This window comes from Cibotium barometz, chromosome 17 (genome assembly GCF_041138505.1).
Source record: "Cibotium barometz isolate CiBa-2024 chromosome 17, ASM4113850v1, whole genome shotgun sequence".
Classification (NCBI taxonomy): domain Eukaryota; kingdom Viridiplantae; phylum Streptophyta; class Polypodiopsida; order Cyatheales; family Cibotiaceae; genus Cibotium; species Cibotium barometz.
In genome coordinates this window covers 34,400,903-34,420,574 of record NC_141062.1, presented here as the reverse complement: position 1 = coordinate 34,420,574, position 19,672 = coordinate 34,400,903, and the positions used below count along the sequence as shown (strand labels likewise).

Sequence of the window (19,672 nt, the reverse complement as noted above, 5' to 3'; positions counted from 1 at the left end):
CACCTTAACATTCATCGGGCATGGAATCTTCTCCACATGACAAATCGTGATACTGTTTCTCAATACACGGATTATGCTTCGTATGCTCGAGGATGTTCCTAAAGAGTCACTCCAACAAAAGTATGAAGATGGTCTTGAGACAACTATTCAAGCGGATGTGAACATGTTCAAGCCAACTTCTCTTGATGATGCAATCTCTCTTGCTCGTGATTTTAGGTGCAAGAAAGGTTTGCCTCGTTAATTACCTCGCAATGGTCAGTATGCTTCTCCACCCAATCAACAATCTTCTTTCGTGTGGAGAATAAAGGTTTCAGATCTTCTTTTCGATGCCCTCGATTTTATCAATCTCCTTCACAACAACGGCATCCATGGAATGGTAATAATGGTAATTTTGGTAATGGTAGTAGCAATGCACATACTCTTTCTAATTCAAATACAAAGAACAATTTTAATGCTACCATCCCAAGCAATGTACAATACCATTTGTTGCCATATATATAGGCAGTGATGTGTGTGAACACACTTAGGACCACCCCTCTTTAGGAGGTTTTTTCCCATGGCTTGTATATACACCCATTATTCTAGGGCTATCTTATCTTTGTACATTGACACAATCTAATACACTGTGTGTTGTGTGCATTCTTGCTTCTTCTTCTCCAAGCTTTGTGTGCTTTCCTGCAACCCTAATTCCAACAATTGGTAGAGCAGGCATCGGCTCCCAGGGCTACGTCACTAGCACCCTTCGATTCACGTTCTTCGATTGAGGTGAGCTTTCACGAGCGCTTGCAGGTCCCTATAATCGTTTCAGGCTCCGTTTTTGCATTACAAGTTCTGTACAGGTGTTTTCGTCACTTTGTGTCGTCACTTTGTGCAGAAATTTTGACAGTGCAGTTTTTTACAAAACAGGCATACGTATTCTATTGTGGACCGTGCTACATAGCACGAGTTGTTTTTTGTTCAGTCTTTGCTTCATTACAAGTAGCTTTTTGCATCAGTTTCAGTCAGTGGCCATGGTTGATAACAACAATGATGTATTTCGCATGTTGTCTGCTGTCTGCTTGCTGATGACAAATTGGATGGAGACAGCAACTACCCACTTTGGGCATACATGATGTAGCATGTTTTGGTTGCAAAAGAAGTGTGGAACATTGTGCAGGGTATGGTTGTACGTCTAGGTTCTGTGGATGTAGGATCTGTTGAGGATGTTGCAGGTTGTAGCAGCTCTACTGTTGCTGCTGTTTTACCCACTGCTGAACAAGATCGTTGGGATGGTAAAGATGCGCAGGCTCATGCCTTGATTGCACTTTCTGTCAAACGTAACATCACCCCACATATTTGTTCAGCTAAAATAGCAAAACAGGCTTGGGATATTCTAGCTGGTTTGTATGCAGGTCGTAACGAGGCAAAAATCTCTTACCTGCATCGTAAAGAGCTAGAATCGAAGATTATGCAGGAAGATGATGATATGAATGTTTTTCTTGCTGAGATTAAAGATCTCAGGGAACAGTTGATTTCTACAGGGGTGAGATTATTCCTGATCATTCTCTCGTGCAGACTGTTCTTGATGCTTTACCTGAGTCATATCAAACTTTTGCTTCCACGTGGAGACTTGTTACTGAGGACAACAAACCTGATGTTGTTAAGTATGATACTTTAGTCAACAAGCTCTTGCAAGAAGCGCAGTCCAGGCAAAAGAGGCAACGTGCAGTTGATCAGGCATTTGTTGTTGCTAGCAGAGAAGAAGTGGTAAGGCAGCCCCTTCCACTGTTTCTTCTCCTATTAGTAGGTCTGCAACTTCTTCTCCTTCCACAGGTAGCAACAATAGGTCTGAGAAGGCTCTTGATAAAGGCAAGAAAAAGATCAGGTGCAACTATTGTAAGGCAACTGATCATGTCATTAAGAATTGCCCTAAGCTAAAGGCTAAAGAGGCAAAGAAGAAAGAGTCAAATGCAGCCACAATAGCGGATGCTTCCACAAATGCAGATTCTGCAAATGTTGTGCAGGATACAAAATGGGCGTTTAGCGTGTATTGCCAGTATGACCCATCTATACATGATGCATGTTTGGCAGTTTCTGTTGACTCTGATGTATGGTATTTTGACAGTGGTGCTACAAAGCACATTACCTCGCATCATGATATGTTCACTTGTCTTGAGGCTGTCCCTAATGGGAATCCTATCACATGTGCCAATAATGCTTCTTACCCAATGAAGGGCGTTGGTAAAATTATGCTTACTGCTGCAAATGGCAGCGCTTTCACACTTTCAGATGCTTTGTATGTGCCAGGGATAAAGAAGAATCTATTGTCTGTCTATGCGCTTGGTAGACTTGGACTTGTAATCAAATTTGTGGATGACAGATGTACTGTTCATGATTTGACTTCTGGTGATACGATTATTGCATCTGGCACCTTGTTTTGTGGGCTGTATAGGCTCAATTCTTATGACAAGTATGTGGAAGATTCAGCAAATACAGTTTTTGATGAAAAGGCAGTTTCAGATGTAAAACTATGGCATGCTCGTTTTGGTCATCTGAACTTTGCCAGTTTGCTACGTTCGCAGAAATTTGATATGGTTGCTTCATTATTGCCCCCTCTTGAGGCACCATTGAAACATGTTTGTGAAGGCTATATTTTGGGCAAAATGCAACGTTTTGCGTTTCCAAAGGATGGTTCTGTGTGGGCCACTCGCAAATTGCAACTTGTACATAGTGATGTATATGGGCCTATGCAAACTTCGTCATTTGGTAAACACTTGTACTTTGTGACTTTCCTTGATGATTACTCAAGGCATGCATGGGTATATCCACTGAAGGCAAAGTCCGAAGTGTTTTTGTGCTTCAAACAGTTTTTGCTTATGGTTGAAAATGTATCCAATTTTACTGTGGACACCCTCCGTTCTGATCGAGGGGGGGAGTACATGTCTAAAGAGTTTGATGCATTTCTGGCTAGTCATGGGATAAAACACCAATGTACAGTGCCGTATACCCCTCAGCAAAATGGTGTTGCTGAGAGAAAAAACAGGTCACTTATGGAGATGGCACGATGTATGGTCAAGAGCCAAGCTTTGCCACATGCGTTTTGGCTTGAGGCTGTCATGTGTGCTGCATATGTACTCAACAGGTGTCCCACTAAGGCCTTGCAGTCTGTTACTCCATACGAAGCTTGGCATGGCAGGAAGCCTTCTATTGGTCACTTGCGTGTCTTTGGTTGCTTGGCCTATGCTTTAGTGCCTGTGCAACAATGTAGAAAATTGGATGATAAGGCTGTCAAATGCATTTTTGTTGGTTACAGTGCTGAGAGCAAGGGTTACAGATTGTATCATCTGCAGTCAAAGCGTATCTTGATTAGTCGAGATGTTGTTTTTGTGGAAGATACTGTGCAGCCTTTGTTATCATGTACCAAAGAGACAAGTGTGAGCTCACGGGATGTATTTGATACATTGTTGTCTCTATTTACAGGTGGGAATTCAAATGTAAGTCCTAATGAGGTAAATATTCAGCCTATGCATATTTCAAATGACAGCATAGATCAGCCTATTTCTGATGCAGATTTATAGGATGTAATTTATGAGGATAGGGCTGAAAATGAGCAAGCTAGAGGTATGCCTAAATGGCTGGTGCAAACCTTGCGTGATAGTAAAATTGATGCACCTATGTCTAGTCGTACTCGCTCAAGTTTTCAGCATGCCTCTTATGCATCAGATTGTTATGCGTGGCTGTGTCTAATATGTGTGAAGAGGAAGAACCTCTTTCATTTGATGAGGCACAAAAATTAGAAAATTGGTTGGCTACAATGCAAAGTGAATATGATGCTATAATGAAGAATGGTACATGGTCTTTGTATGATTTACCTATTGGTAAAAAGGTCATTGGATGTAAGTGGGTTTTTAAGTTGAAACGAAAGCCAGATGGCAGTGTTGATCGCTATAAGGCTAGACTTGTTGCAAAGGGTTATGCTCAAGAAAAGGGCATTGATTTTGATGAGACCTTTGCTCCCACTTGTTGTATGACTACCATTCGTAGCATTTGTGCATTGGCAGCTTATAATGGTTGGAATGTACATCAGTTGGACATAAAGATTGCGTTCTTGAATGGAGATTTGCATGAGGAGGTGTATGTATCACAGCCTCGTGGTTTTGTTCAAAGAGGGTAGGAAAACAATTGTGCAGGTTGAAAAAGGCTTTATATGGTTTAAAGCAAGCTCCACGAGCTTGGTATGAAAAGATACATGCATATTTGACTGCACATGGTTTTCAGAATAGTCTAACAGAAAGCACTTTGTATGTTAAACGTGTGGATAATGTACATCTAATCATTGCTCTCTATGTCAATGACATGCTGCTCACAGGACCATATGAGAGTCATATTGCTGATTTTAAGGCTGATTTGAATGCCTCTTTTGAGATGTCAGATTTGGAGCATTTGCATCATTATTTGGGGATACAATTTAAGCAGTGTGATGGAGGTATTGCTTTGTGTCAGACAAAGTATATTGAGACATTGTTGTGGAGATTTGGCCTTGAAGACTGCAAGCCTATTGCTACTCCAATGGAGACAGGTTTGAAGTTGAGTCTTCATGATGCTGGAGATCACTTTGATGTCACACTCTATCAGACAGCTGTTGGTTGCCTCATTTATGTATGCATTACGAGGCTGGACATTCAGTTTGTAGTCTCACAGGTGAGCAAGTTTATGCATAGCCCAGGGTCTCAGCATTGGAAGGCAGTTAAACACATCTTTCGCTACTTGAGTGGCACCATACATCTTGGGTTGTTTTATCCCAAGGGGGGGATCGTTGCCACCAGATTTACATGCATTTTCAGACTCAGATTGGGCTGGTTGCTATGACACAAGAGTGTCCACAAGTGGTTTTTGTTTCATGCTCTCGGTAGCTCATGCATATCTTGGTTGAGCAAGAAGCAACCTACTGTGGCCACTTCTAGGCAGCTTTCACAGCTACGATTGAGTGTGTGTGGCTCAGACGGCTTATGGGGCTGACTTGGGTGTTGGACAGGAGTCTGCCACCTCTATCTACACTGACAGTCAGAGCGCAGTGGGTTGCGAGAAACCCAATTTTTCATGCTCGCACAAAGCACATTGAGGTGCATGGGAGAGACTCTCAGCAGAGCAGAAGAGATCAGCTTGGCCTATGTGCCAACATAGGACAACCTCGCTGATCTTTTCATAAAGGCGCTTCCTCGTGAGAAGTTTGAAGCTTTCCGCAAAGCTTTGGGCTTGCTCCCCTTTGTGGACTGATCTACTTCGGGCATGGTACTTCCCTATACATGAGTGCTAGCTCTCGTTCACACCATCACTCCCAGGGGGGATTTGTTGCCATATATATAGGCAGTGATGTGTGTGAACACACTTAGGACCAACGGGGTACTTTTTCCCTCTTTAGGAGGTTTTTTCCCCCGCCGACTTGTATATACACCCATTATTCTAGGGCTATCTTACCTTTGTACATTGACACAATCTAATACACTGTGTGTTGTGTGCATTCTTGCTTCTTCTTCTCCAAGCTTTGTGTGCTTTCCTGCAACCCTAATTCCAACACACCCCAAACCCAATTCTAGTCACAATGGTAATGCACCCACTCCTCGCCCTACCCAACCTCGTCAAGGTGGTAATGTGCCTACATGCTTCAAGTGCCATCGAGTGGGACATCGAGCCGACAAGTGTACTTTTTGTCCTACTCAAGTGGTATAACTTCACAATATCAAAGATGACACATACTATGATGGTGATGGTGATACGGCTCCGGATTGGACAGAAGATCAACTCAACAATGAAGAAGTGGGTACGCAAAGCGAATCAGCAGGCACTTTAATCACTTCTCACTCTTTACTTCGTATGAAAGAATCTATTAATGGAAACGATATCACTATGTTGCATGATGATGGTAGTACGTATGATTTTATTTCTGAAAAGGCCGTTCGTAGGTTGCATTTGGAGACTCATCCTTCATGTTATAAGGTTAAATCTTCATTTCAAGGCACACAATACATGAGAACTCGTGAAGTTCGTGACCTTGAGATACAAATTGGACCTTATAAACAAAAATGAGACTTTCTCATTACACCTTTGAATTCTAGTGACATCATCCTTGGTATGCCATTTAGACATGAATTCAATCCACATATTGATTATTCCATGCATACTATGGATTTCACACATAATGGTACTCTCATGCAATTAGTCAGTGATCGTTCTCTTGAGATGTATCCATTATTATCCCATACCCAAGCTAAACGTGCACTTTGGAAGCAATCACGTGCATAGATGATTTTAGTTAATGAAGTGCAAGCATATGAAAATAATCTCACTCCTTCTCAGCAAGCATTTATGGCTAGGTTTTAGGATTGTTTTGCAAATGATTTACCTTCTACCATACCTCTTTCATGTCCTGAAGACCATACTATAAAGATCATTTCGAGTAGCCAACCACCTCATAGAGCTCCTTATCGTACAAATCCTTATGAAAATAATCTCACTCCTTCTCAGCAAGCATTTATGGCTAGGTTTTAGGATTGTTTTGCAAACGATTTACCTTCTACCTTACCTCTTTCACATCCTGAAGACCATACTATAGAGATTATTTCGAGTAGCCAACCACCTCATAGAGCTCCTTATCGTACAAATCCTCTCGTACAAATCCTCTTCAACAAAAAGAAATAAAACACCAAATTAGAGAATTATTAGAAAAGAAACTTATTCAACCTAGTAGTTCTCCTTTTGGTGTACCTGTTCTTCTTGTTGAAACGAAAAATAAGACTTACCGAATGTGTTGATTATAGGGCTCTAAATAAGGTTACAGTTAAGAATAGATATCCCATCTCTCATATTGATGATTTTCTAGACAAGCTTAAAGGTGCATTTGTATTTAGTAAAATTGATTTAAAATCTAGATATCATCAAGTTTGAATGACTAGTTTTGACATTTATAAAACTGCTTTTTGTACACAAACTGGTCATTATAAATTTTTTGTTATGCCTTTCGGTCTAGCCAATGCACCTGCTACTTTTGCACGCATGGTTAATCGTATATTTCTTAACCATCAGAATTATGTCATTGTTTTCTTTGAAGATTTGCTTATCTTTAGTAAGAATCATGCAGAACATGAAGAGCATCTAACATTAGTGTTTAATCTTCTTTAAAAAAATTAACTTTATGCTAATCCAAACAAAAGTCTCTTTTTCCAAGATGATATTGAGTACTTAGGCCACATAGTTTCAGGTGAAGGTATCAAAGTTGATCCACAAAAGGTAAAAGTCATTGAGACTTAGCGTACTCCAACGTGTTAAAGAAGTTAGATCTTTTCTTGATTTAGGTGGTTTTTTTAGGAAGTTTGTTCATAATTTCTCATTGATAACACTTCCTTTGACAATGTTACTTAAGAAAGGTCTAGTTTTTCGATGGGATGAAAACCAAAAAAAGTCATTTGATAGACTAAAATATTTGTTACTTAAGAAAGGTCTAGTTTTTCGATGGGATGAAAACCAAAAAAAGTCATTTGATAGACTAAAATATTTGTTGACTCATGCCTCTATCCTCCAACTTCCAGACTTTACTCGACTGTTCTTCCTCGTAGTCACTGATGCTAGTGGCTCAGGAATCGGTGCTGTCCTCATGTAGGATAGACATCCTTTGGCTTATGAGAGTAGAAAATTGACACCTTCTGAACTTTCATATAGTACATATGACAAGGAGTTATTAGCCATTGTCCATGCCTTACACATGTGGAAACATTGTCTTATGGGTTGTTCTGAGTTATGATTAAGACCAACCAACAAAGTAGTAGATATCTTCTTAATCAACCTCTTATCTTAGACCACCACATTAAATCGGCATCTTTTATTCAGAGTTTTCATCCTCTTATCCAATATCAACCTGGTAAAGAGAATGTAGTGGCTGATGCACTTAGTCGACGACCTTCTATTTCTAACATTTCAGTACTTGACATTCATTCTTTACATGATATGCGTGACTTGTATGTTACAGATCCTGATTTTTCTAATGTTTAGCATAAGTTAGAAACTAATAATTGGTTGCCTCTTCATGATTATTCATATAATGATGGTTTCCTTTTCTTTCAAAAGAATTTATGCATTATACTTTCTTATAGATCTTTTATTCTTGAAGAGATGCATCATCCCCTATGGCATTCTCACCACTCTTCGCACCATAGAAGAATATTTTTACTGGCCATAATTAAAATATGACGTTACTTCTTTTGTATTGGAATGTGTGACATGTCAAACGATTTAAAAGACCCCAATGAAAACAATATGGGCTACTTATGCCTTTACCTATTCCAACGGCACCATGGGAAGAAATTTCTATGGACTTTATAACTGGTTTACCTACCACACCTTCTCGAAATGATATGATATGGACAATTGTTAACAAATTTAGTAAGCAAGCTTATTTCATTGCCTGTCAAAACATTGAATGCTTCACATGCTGCACAATTGTTTTTCAAAATTGTTTTCACAAATCATGGTTCACCTAAAATCATTATTTCAAATCGTGATTCTCGTTTTTGTAATCATTTTTGGATGGCATTGTTTTCAAACTTAGGCACTAATATTGATTTTAGTTCTGCATATCATCCAAAAAGTAATGGACAAAGTAAGGCCACAAACAACACTATTTTAGATCTTTTAAGGTCTTACACTTTCTCATCTCCTACAAATTGGGATCAGAATTTGCATCTTTTACAATTTGCATATAATAACACACCTCATACAACCACTGGCAACGCTCCTTTTGAGATTGTCTATGGTAAGAAACTTCCCACTCTAATTACTAGATTTTCGCATGAAGTTTCAGCGACGGTTGATGATTTTTTCGTAACTCATAACCATATTTTGGCCAAAGCTTGTGAGTTTATTCTTAAGGCTCAACAAGATTACACTAGAGAGGCTAACAAGCATAGAAGACTAAAGACTTTTAAAGAAAATTATTTAGTTTGGCTTCGCATAGAAAAGCGTAGGTTAAAGTCTGTTGAAAAACATCTCCATGATTTTATGGGCCTTTTAGAATTACCGCTAAGATCAATGACAATGCTTATCGTTTGTCTCTTCCTCATGACCATTGGAATATTCATAATTCCTTTCACAGTAGTCTACTTAGACCCTTTAAAGGTACACCACCTTCTACCCCCGTTTATAATGACCCACCTCTCCTAGAGGCTGATACATACATTTTAGTTCCTGAAGCAATTCTTGATCATCATGAGCAAAATACAACTCGCAATGGCAATGTTTATGTCAGATATTTAGTTAAGTACAAGAATCATCCTATAGAAGAATCTCAGTGGATTCTAAACCATGCCCTTGTTACACACTCTGACTTGATCGACTCCTTTTCCCAGATAGTTGCAACGAATCTTACACTTGGTATTGAGACCAAGGTAGTCGTGTGAAGGTCACTGATTTGAGGTATCACACGCTTGGCAGTTTATTTTGGTATTTGATATTGATATGTGTGAAGGTCATCGATTTGAGGTATCACACGATTGGCACTTTATTTTGGTATTTGGCATTGGTATGTGTGAAGGTCACCGAATTGAGGTATTGCACGAGGTTTTGATATTGTGGAATCAGATTTTTTGTGATGGATATAAATTTCTTTCATGTAAAGGTCACCAAATTGAGGTATTTCACGTAGTTGTTTAAATATGCAAAGGTACCAACTTTGAGGTATTGCATGTTTAGCTGAGGACAGTTGCTTTTCACGAGGGAGGAGGAATGTTGGAATTATTAGAATTATTTGGCATTCATGGATTTACTTAATGGATATTTATTTTATGTGCAAGCGAGACTGACCACCTCTAACTTGTCACATATTTTGAGCTTATATTGTGAATATCAATGCATATCAGTGAGGGTTAGTGTGCGGGATGTGCATGGATCCACTAGGCTTGCATCGACGGAAATTTATTGACGCATGGTGTGTGGCGATTATTTATGATTGGCAATCGCAATTATATTTTATGTGCACATTAGTGTGCAACATTTTTATATACATTAGTTCTATTTCATGAGTGAACCTTAGAGTGTTCACACTTTTGTATTTAGGATTATGCAAGCCCAAAATGGAGATCCATATTTTTGGCAACAAGTATTTTTGGCTCTTGATTTTTTTACAAGGAAATATTTAAATACACCATGAAGAGGACATGAGCCACTCTCATGGTGGGGGATATTTAACCCATTCTTGTGTCGCGTGCATAAGCTTTCATCTATTTTGAGATTTGAGTATTCTTCTTATGTTTATTTTTATGGAGGGCCTACTGTGAGCTTCTAGCAAATAATGGTCAAGAGTGTTATAAAGCACAAAGAAACCTGAGTAATTGTAACTTTCAAGGATTAAGGTTGTGTGTAGGATACTATCTTGTGTATAACTTCCTTTTTATAGTGGTCCCATATAGTCAATAGCTATCAAGTATCTAGAAAGAAGTTCGCAAATATAACATAGGAAATTACAAACTAATAAGAAAAGAAAAGATTGGAATTAAAGAGCTTACAATGAGAAAGTGTACTAACTCCTCAAAAATCAAGGGGGCTCCACCAAAGGGGGCTCCACCAAAGAAGAGAAATAAAGGAGATGGATATGAACAATCTAAATATGTGTAGAGAGAGAGAGAGACGAAGGAGATGATGTAATCAACACAATTTAATGTATTGTAAGCAATTAAAAACAGTGGACATACTCGTAGTAAAGCATAGAGAGCATGGTGGAGATAGGAGTGTGTGTAAAAATGAGAAGATTTAGAGAGTTGGTGCATACCATAGGATTAATGACTAATTTGAGCGAGAACATCCACATAGCACATGGAAGATACGTAGTGAGATTGTCACTAAAATGAGGGTAGCTGGCACTACAGAGATGTGCTCATAGCACTCTTCTAGAGATGTGTGTTAGAAGCACTCTTCTACCATAGTTATTGATGGTCATTATTGATCAAAGTGATGGGTATTGAATGATGGTGCTAGAAGCCACCTACTCACAGTGGATGGCGTGTAATCTTTTATAGAGCTACCAAAGACATGCATGTAATTTAAAAAATAAAATAATAAGTGGCCTTTGCAATGGTGGAGACTTTAGAGCATTTAAGTAGTTGCATTTGTGTCAACTAGGCACGTGATGGATATGATAGAGGGCTTTCATATGGGCTAGAGATCTTGATGTCAATTTGTGGCCTTTAAAGCATTTAAGTAGTTGCATTTGTGTCAACTACACACGTGATGGCTATGATAGAGTGATTTCATATGGGCTAAAGATCTTGATGTCAATTGGCATGTAAAAAAGCATCCAACAAATACGACCCTTGCAACATGGGAGTGTTATGAGCATTGAATATTATCTTTGTAGGCATTATGGTATGGGAACAGTGTGAAGCATTGAGTGGTATAGATAGCACACTTTACAAGTTGCTCTTGGAATCCAAACTTTAGTCCGATAGGGAAAGGGAGCCAATAAAAGAGCATTACAAAAGTCAATCTAGAATCGACAACAAAGATATTAATCATCATTACCTTGACACTTATGATTCCTTTGGTTCATTTCATTAGATTTGCTTGACAGGCTTGGTTAGTGGATTAGAAAAATTACTATGCAAGCTTCTTAATTGTAATGTGAAAGATCTTGAAATGGATATGGCCAAGGGCCTCTCTGGATATGGTAGAGGATAGGCGGGACTTATTATGCAAGCTTCTTAATTGTAATGTGAAAGATCTTGATATGGATATGGCCAAGGGCTTCTTTGAACTTTTTGTAAAGGTTTTCCTTTGTTAATACTATATATATTTACTTCCCAAAAAATAAATAAATTATGTGTGCTATGATGCTTTTAACCGTTTATTTCTTGAATAAGAGGTTGTGGACAATTTAGTGAAGGTTTGCGCATTTGCTTTTACGAAGACAATTTTGAGCTAAGGAATGAAGACTGATAATTTTTTGTGATCACATCGATTCTTGAGAAGCCTTTGCATAAAATTGGGGGAGTGAGTGATTGAGGGTAGATAATAACATTCATTAAACTCCAAAACCCCCTCCCCCCTCCTAGATGACCATAGTTTTGCATGACAACCTTGCTCAATAGATTTTAACAAAAGAAAAATTAGGAGCATGTGAGTAGTTGAACAAAGGTCCATAGATGTGCCGTTAAGGAGATGACTTTGAGCCAATGTTGAATAGAGTATCGATTAATAATCTTTTTTGTGCTCTAAATGGTCCATGAAGTTTTTGCATAAAATCAAGAGGGAGTGATGGATTTTGCTTACTAGCAAGAGCTAATCATCAATTTCAAGTGAGCCTCCTTCTTCCTACTACTCTCTCATGACCTTGCTAACCTTTACATTTCTTTCCCAATCTTAAAAATGTAAGCTTGTTGACCTTTCACCATCTCTCGCAAACAACAAGGTTGTGAGAGGAAGGTGCCCCTTCATGACAAGGAGCCTAATTTAATTATAGGACATGAGAGAGAGAGAGAGAGAGAGAGAGAGAGAGAGAGAGAGAGAGAGAGAGAGAGCTTTATGGTGAGGAGCATGACTTTAATAGTAGGCTACGTGCGTGTGCATGCATTCATGTACACTTTAGGGAGACAAGGGAGTCCTTGTGAAACCAACACCTAGGGATCAATTAGTTATAACTTCTAGTTGCCCCCATATTCTTGCACCCATGAACCCATTCACTACCAGAAAAGGTATATTTTTGCGGATGTGTTGGTCAATCATTGGCTGATTTAGTGTTTGGATGTAGGATTCTCCTTGTCCATAATCTGGCCACTTGAACGGATTATTTTTGCAATGATGGAGGGATCCCAAACACGCTTTCATCGAGAGAACGAGCTGGTATAGTGGTACACCCTAAAGTAACATGGCCCAAATGAGGGACTTCTTAGAAAAAACAAGGTCATATCTTACCTATCTGAATTATAAAAAACAAGGTCATATCTTACCTATCTTACTAACAAGGCTTTCTTTTTTATGGGCAAGCTAGGCCCTAAAAAATGACTAGAATCCGAGCTATTTTGCACAATTTTATGTTATTTATGAGGCCATTAAAAAGGGTGCTGAGCGTTACTACGTGAGGGCGAGTTGGGTCAAATAAATAGGCGCCAGCTTAAGAAATCCATTAGATATAATCAAATTACTAATTAGGGGTTAATTAGGTGTGCGTTGGGCCACGGTACTTTATTGTGGGTATGACACAGGCCTACCTACTGCTACTGCTGTGTGTAGTGAATTCTCAGTGGTGGTGGTGTTGCTGTGCTGCTCATCATCATCACGCCCATCATCAACATCATCTCTCCCCCCCCCTCTCTCTCTACGTGTCTTCGTTCCTCCGTCTGCCGCTTGCAGACCATGATCCGCCATAGCTGGCGTGCTCAGAGTGCCCACTCACATGTTCCTCCCTCCTCGATTTTCTCGCCAATCAATGCCCTGCTAGTCCACACCTTGGGAGATCTCTTTGCAACCTAGGGCAGAATAGCTGGCCATGGCAGAAAAGCAGCAGTAGTCATCAGCCGGATATTATACTGGCTTTGTGCTCCTAACCAGGGCCAAAGCTTATTGGGTATATCCCTGCTTCTTTATTAGGGAAAAGCTCTTCGGAAGTCAGGGCAACAGCAGGCAACATTTCTGCTTCAAACTAGGGCAAAATCTCGTCAGAAGCTAGGCAACATCAGGCAACTCTCTGCTTCAAATCAGGGCAAAAGCTCATCAGAAACCGGGCAGAAGTTGGCAACAGTGTTCTCTTAATTAGGGCGAAAGGTCATTGGAAACCAGGGCAACAGCGTGATTAAAATGCTCGTTTAAAACTAGTGCAACAGTGATGCTCCAGATATGGGTGAAACCTCGCCAGAAACCAGGGCCAAAAGCAGGCAACTATGTGCAAAAGCTTATTAGGAACTGGGGCAAAAGCAGCAGTGTGTAGAGAGGAGCCTGTCTGTTTTTTACGCAGGCTCAAGTATCTCTAGTGCATGATGGGTGATGCTTCCCGCATCTGTGGTGGAGTGGATGGCGTTGGTTGCAGTTGGTTTTGCAAAGTACTGACGATGTGCTGTTAACCTCTCTCAAATTACTCGGAGGTAAAAAATATTTGTTGCTGCAGTTGGCACATAGAACAGTCTCATATGTTTTTAGTGGTCTCAATGCTGGAGCTCTATTTCTTAGAGATGTAAATTGATCTGATGCATACATGCAAAATTCGCTCTATATTTCTACAAGTAAACCACCTACAGACAAGGGTTTGATTCTTCTGTGGGGCTTCTCATTCATCATTAGCATACACATGTATCTCCGCCTGTATATATTCTCTCACACACATGAATATGCATACACATACACATACATATGTATGTACACATACACATGCATGCATATATACACACACATGCACATAAGAGCACCCCTTACTTCTAGCACATATGCTGCATAAACACAGTTACATGCATATACATGCGCATGCAGGCATTTGAGAAGTATTGATAATAAATACATGGAAGCCCCTTTCAACATTTTGTAGGGTCTGTTGTGCTTTTGTGAAGGTTTTCCACAATGTGCTATGCATACTGCACTGAAGGGCAATAGCTTTGCGTGGCTTGCTCAAGTACTTTTTTATTTTCCAGGATGGGTATCCAAGTAAGCACTATCAAAACAACTGCAGGAAAGCTTGCTTTTGAACCAAAAAAGAAGGGTTCTAAAACAGAGAAAGTACGTATAGACATCCTTGCTTTTGAAGTGGCAAATGTTATGTCAAAGTCAGTGCAGCTATGGCAGTCCTTAAGTGAGCAGGAAGTACGACGGTTTAGGGCAGAAGTGATAAAGTCAGAAGGTGTGTTGAATCTTGTATCAGATAATGAAAGTGTTCTGTTAAGCCTTGCTTGCATGGAGAAGCTTCAAGACTTGACAGCAGTAGCTCTTGCTGTGTCTAGGTTGGGCAAGAGATGCCATGAACCTGCACTGGTAGGTTTTGAGCATATTTACAATGACATTTTGAAGCAGAACATTGATGTTCGTGAACTGGAATTCCCCCTCAAGGAGATGGAGGCAAAGGTCAAAAAAATGGAGAGGTACATTGCCGCAACCTCTAACTTGTATCAAGAGCTAGAGATCCTATCAGAAATGGAGCAAGCACTTCGGAGGTTGCAAGATGAAGATGACCCAGCTCAAAAAGATAACCTCTATGCATTGGAGCAGAAAACTGTTTGGCAGCGGCAAGAAATCAAGTATCTGAAGGAAATCTCCCTCTGGAACCGGACGTATGACAAAATAGTTGGTATTCTTGCACGGGCTGTATGTACCATATATGGAAGGATAATAAGGGTGTTTGGATTTCCCATAGTTGGTTGGCCACAGATATTATCTATACCTAAAAATGGGGAAGTTGATTATTCTGGATCAATTACTAGCTGCTTGTCAGCTGAGGAGCCAAAGCTTAGCAATGGTAGTTTGAATGGTTCCATCTCTCCTGTTCCTCCTGGGCATGCTATCAGTGTGGCACATCCACCATCTGACCTTGAGCCTTATTCCTCCAACACATTGCCAACTTCAAGTTGTTCGGTTAGTAGTATACGAGCCCAAAATATCTGTGCCTCTACGCCAAACGGAAACACAGTCTCTCTTTCCCAGCAGAGCACTGAAAGCTATATACCTTTGTCTTTGTGCTTCAGTCCAGGCCGGCAGTTTGCCCAGCAAAGAAGTATGAGTGCTAACTATGCATCAAGGATGGAGGAAAGTTTAGGAAGCAGTCCAATGAGTACACCTGTTCATGACGATTTTGCCAGCAGGAGTAGGGATGCTTCTGGATGCCTACAGCCCAACGTTGGACCTATCGGTCCTCTTTTTAACAGAGGGACCAACAAATTGCTTTTCGATCCCAAAATTAGGCTTCAAAATGCTCCTCCATCAACCCTTGGCGGTGCTGCTTTGGCTCTTCATTATGCAAATGTCATTATTGTAGTTGAGAAGATGGTGAAATACCCACACCTTATAAGCCAAGATGCCCGTGATGATTTGTACCAAATGCTTCCAAAGAATCTGAGAATGGCTCTTAGAGCTAGGCTAAGATCTTGCATGAGGGCTTGTGGCTCACCAGAGTGTGATGGATCGGGTGCTGCAGATTGGAAGGAAGTACTAGAGAGAGTCTTGGGTTGGTTGGCTCCTTTGGCACACAATATGATTCGATGGCAGTCTGAACACAATTTTGAACAGCAACAGGTGGTTTCAAGAACCAATGTTTTATTGCTGCAGACCCTATATTTTGCAGATCAAGAGAAGGCAGAAGCAGCGATCACTGAACTTCTTGTGGGTTTGAATTATCTTTGGAGGCATGAAAGCGACTCCAAAGCCAACTCATTAATGGAGTATGCTAGCAACAAAGACCTTGATGAGTATCTTGAATGGCAGTTATGAGAGCTCAACCTGACCATTCACTTGGACACATTAGTTGGTGACATAGTTTACAAGTATAGTGCTTTTTAGATAATACTGCCCCAGAAATGTCTCAGGTCTTGATCTCTGCCCCATGTTATTTGTCTGACACATGGCTTATTTAGTCTAAGAGTCATAGCGACTTCTCAGCTTGCTGGAAGAAAAAGCACTGAGCAAGTGTGGTTTTGGTGCCAAGAACCACCTCTCCTTGGCCCTCGTCTATAACATTACATTTCTTAGCCTTCAGAAGTTTGTTGGATTATTATGTATTGCTGTCTTGGCAGCATTGTTATTTTTCAACCCAGATTTAAGGGCTTTTCTTTCATAGTAAGAAAGCTTAGGTTCCCCCTTGGAATGCTTACCCAGTGCTTTGTTGAATGTTAAGTAGTATTTTTTAGAAAAAAAAGATATAAATGCAGGATGATGCTGTGCCTCCCGTTTAGTGGCGTTTCATCATCTCATGTAACATACAAGGCTTCGATGGCTTCTATTCCCGGCCCCGGTGTTAGTTACCTTGCAAAATGTAGTGTCAATTTATATTACAGGCAGCTGTAGCTTGGCTTGCTTGGGTTCTATGAAATGCAATGCCTAAGCTTGTAACTATTGGGATCAACTTGATTTTTCTGGCAAGATTTGCCACAAGCAGCAAGAAACTTCTGCACCTTATTGGGTCTCAAACTTGTACAGTTGAATTTGCTGACCAGTCGGGTGACTTGTTGATGCTGTGATTCCAGAGAAAATATGCTTTAATTGATATGGAATAGTCTTCATCAAGCGTAATTATGTAATTTCGCAGGTCTTATGGACCATGGTTTAGGAGTTCTACTGTGTTTTTACTGAATTGAGGACCAAAGCTCACTTTTTTCTGGTTTGATGCTCCACCGGTTCAAACCTGCTCATTTTTTTGATCTTGGTGACATTTTTGGGGATAACTACCAAGGGTCAGCAGGCTTGGGATTTTGGCTTTCCATCATGTGCAGTCAGAGTTCAGAGTTACTACTCCATTAGAAGGATGTTGACAAAATCTCAATCATTGCAAATGTAAGTCCAGCAGCTATCAGCAGAAGCTTGTGTGTGGTGCAGCAGCACAGACATGTAGGAGCAATGAGGGGTTGATGTTCTGGGTTATGAAAGTGAGGGGTAGACTAGACTGCCTGATGAGAAGGTGAATTCATAATCAGACAAAAGCGACCTTGTTTGATCATGTCAGGATGCTTTTTAAGGCAACCCTAAAGCTTCTTTCCTGGGATTCGACGGTGGACCAGACCGCACCGAATGGGCCAATGCAACCTAACGGTAAAGAGGAGTTCAGAATATTTTTCACTTTAGCTCTATTGGCCCGTTCAGCAGTGTCTTTTAAAGTTAAGCCAACTGCAAGTCAACAGCAAGCTTTTGTCTAGGAAGTTACTTTTGGATATGGGTGCATCTAACTGTGGAAGAGAATTGAATTCAGGGTCTATAGAGAGCTCAAAGGACACGAGACCAGCCCCCACATCCGGTTGCATCTGTCCCTGCCTGCCTCTTTTTTTCTTAGCAGTTTTTACTTTTTTGATAGAAGAAGCTGAAAGGTGGTAACGTTTTCTTGAAAAAGCATGATGTGATCACAAATTACTGGGGAGATAGCTGCTGGCTGTAATGTAAATTGAGGATGGAGTATGAAATGTCTTTCATCACAGTAAAGGCCGACTGTAGGCCCTTTGCAGCAGCTGTCATAGCCCTGGGTCGAGCTCTATTTGACAGTCACTGAACTCGCCACTACAGTTACTTGGAAAAAGTTGAATTGAACGGTTGAGATCTACCTCTGATGGTTTTACAGAAGCAATTATCTGAATTGGGAGCCTTTTCAATGGAGCAGCAGCGAGATATTGGCCAGCCTGCCCTATGTGAAGGCTCTTTGCTATTGCCTGGGCACTTGTCTTTGTCAGAGTGGAGCTGTCACAATTTTGTGCTGTTGCTACCAAGAGGGCCAGTCTGCCCTATGTGAGGGCTCTTTGCCGACGTCTTGCCATTGCCTGGGTTCTTGCCTTTGCCCAAGTGGAGGGCAGATCTCAACTGCTCTCTCAAACAGATTTCTCCTGCAGAAAATATTTTGGATGTTGTACACATTAGCAAACATGGAAAAGCTGATGTGTCCTCATGATAGCAATTCACTCATCACAGTAGTGATTAATTGATCACAGGAGTCGTGCTGGATGTTGTACATATTAGCAAACATGGAAAAGCTGATGTGTCCTCATGATAGCGATTCACTTATCACAGTAGTGACTAACTGATCACACAACTCGAGCTGGACGACTTTGATCCCCAAAAATTGTGCCATCAATCAGATTTGTAAGTGAAGAAGCTGTCAAATCAGAGCTAGAGCCGAGGCTATGATTGAATGGTGTAATGCTTGCATAGGCAATTGGCTGTGGCAATTGGCTGTGGAATTAGTCTTTGCAGTAGAGAGGTGGCCAGATTTTTGCCAGTTTGCCTTATGTGAAGAGGGTCTTTTGTTTTCTTCTTACTGCTGCTACGTTGGCTCAGACCTTTGTTGTAAGGGACAAGTTAAACATCACTCTCCACACTTCTTTTAGGATTAAATACATGCAATAATTATGGTGATGCATGGAGTGATTACATACATGTCAAGTATAATATATTGGCTTGATTCCTGGATGTATGCTTTTGAATGAAGGTTTTCAAAATTAGTGGTGGTTTTATTGTGACCGGCGGTTGGTAACTTGTGCTAAAAGGTTTGTAGAGCAATATTTCAAGATCATTTGAGTCAAAAGTCAACCTTCTGGTCCTTGATTACTGCCAAAGGTTAGTTGTGCCTCTTGCTTGCTAATTCGTTATAGAACCATTGGGATTAAACTAAATTGTCTTCTATGTAGTTGGAACAATCACATAATTAGTCAGCTTCATCACAATGATGGTAATGGGAATTAGGTAGGTAGAACAAGTACGGTCTATGTAAGTAGGAGCTTGAGCTCTTAGATGCTAGGAGTATAGATGTTACTCTCATCTTAATGCATGCTAGTACCTCTCTTTTGATTTCGATTTTTTGGATCAGAAGCTTAGATTGAGCTAGTATGCTTCTTTTCTATGCTGAATACATATTTCAAGCACTACACATTGTTGACTGTGGTTTTCATGTTTTGTTAACCTCATTTTATGTCTTATATTTATCTAAACTCGTCACCTAAGATCTACTTTTGCACGTTTCGAGCAAAGTAAGATCATAGTT

General features: G+C 40.3%; 1 protein-coding gene across 1 annotated transcript; it reads left to right on the top strand.

Moving 5' to 3' along the window:
* Positions 1 to 13,210: 13,210 nt before the first annotated feature.
* On the top strand, positions 13,211 to 17,105 carry LOC147629916 (protein PSK SIMULATOR 1-like). The gene is made up of 2 exons (XM_086811421.1): positions 13,211 to 14,099; positions 14,640 to 17,105. Exon 2 carries the CDS (start codon positions 14,641 to 14,643, stop codon positions 16,423 to 16,425), a length of 1,785 nt encoding a protein of 594 aa, XP_086667547.1. The 5' UTR covers positions 13,211 to 14,099; position 14,640; the 3' UTR covers positions 16,426 to 17,105.
* The last annotated feature ends 2,567 nt before the right edge of the window (positions 17,106 to 19,672 follow it).

What these genes read in the sequence shown, in the direction of transcription:
- LOC147629916 (XM_086811421.1), top strand. Translation starts at nt 14,641, where the DNA reads ATGGGTATCCAAGTAAGCACTATCAAAACAACTGCAGGAAAGCTTGCT.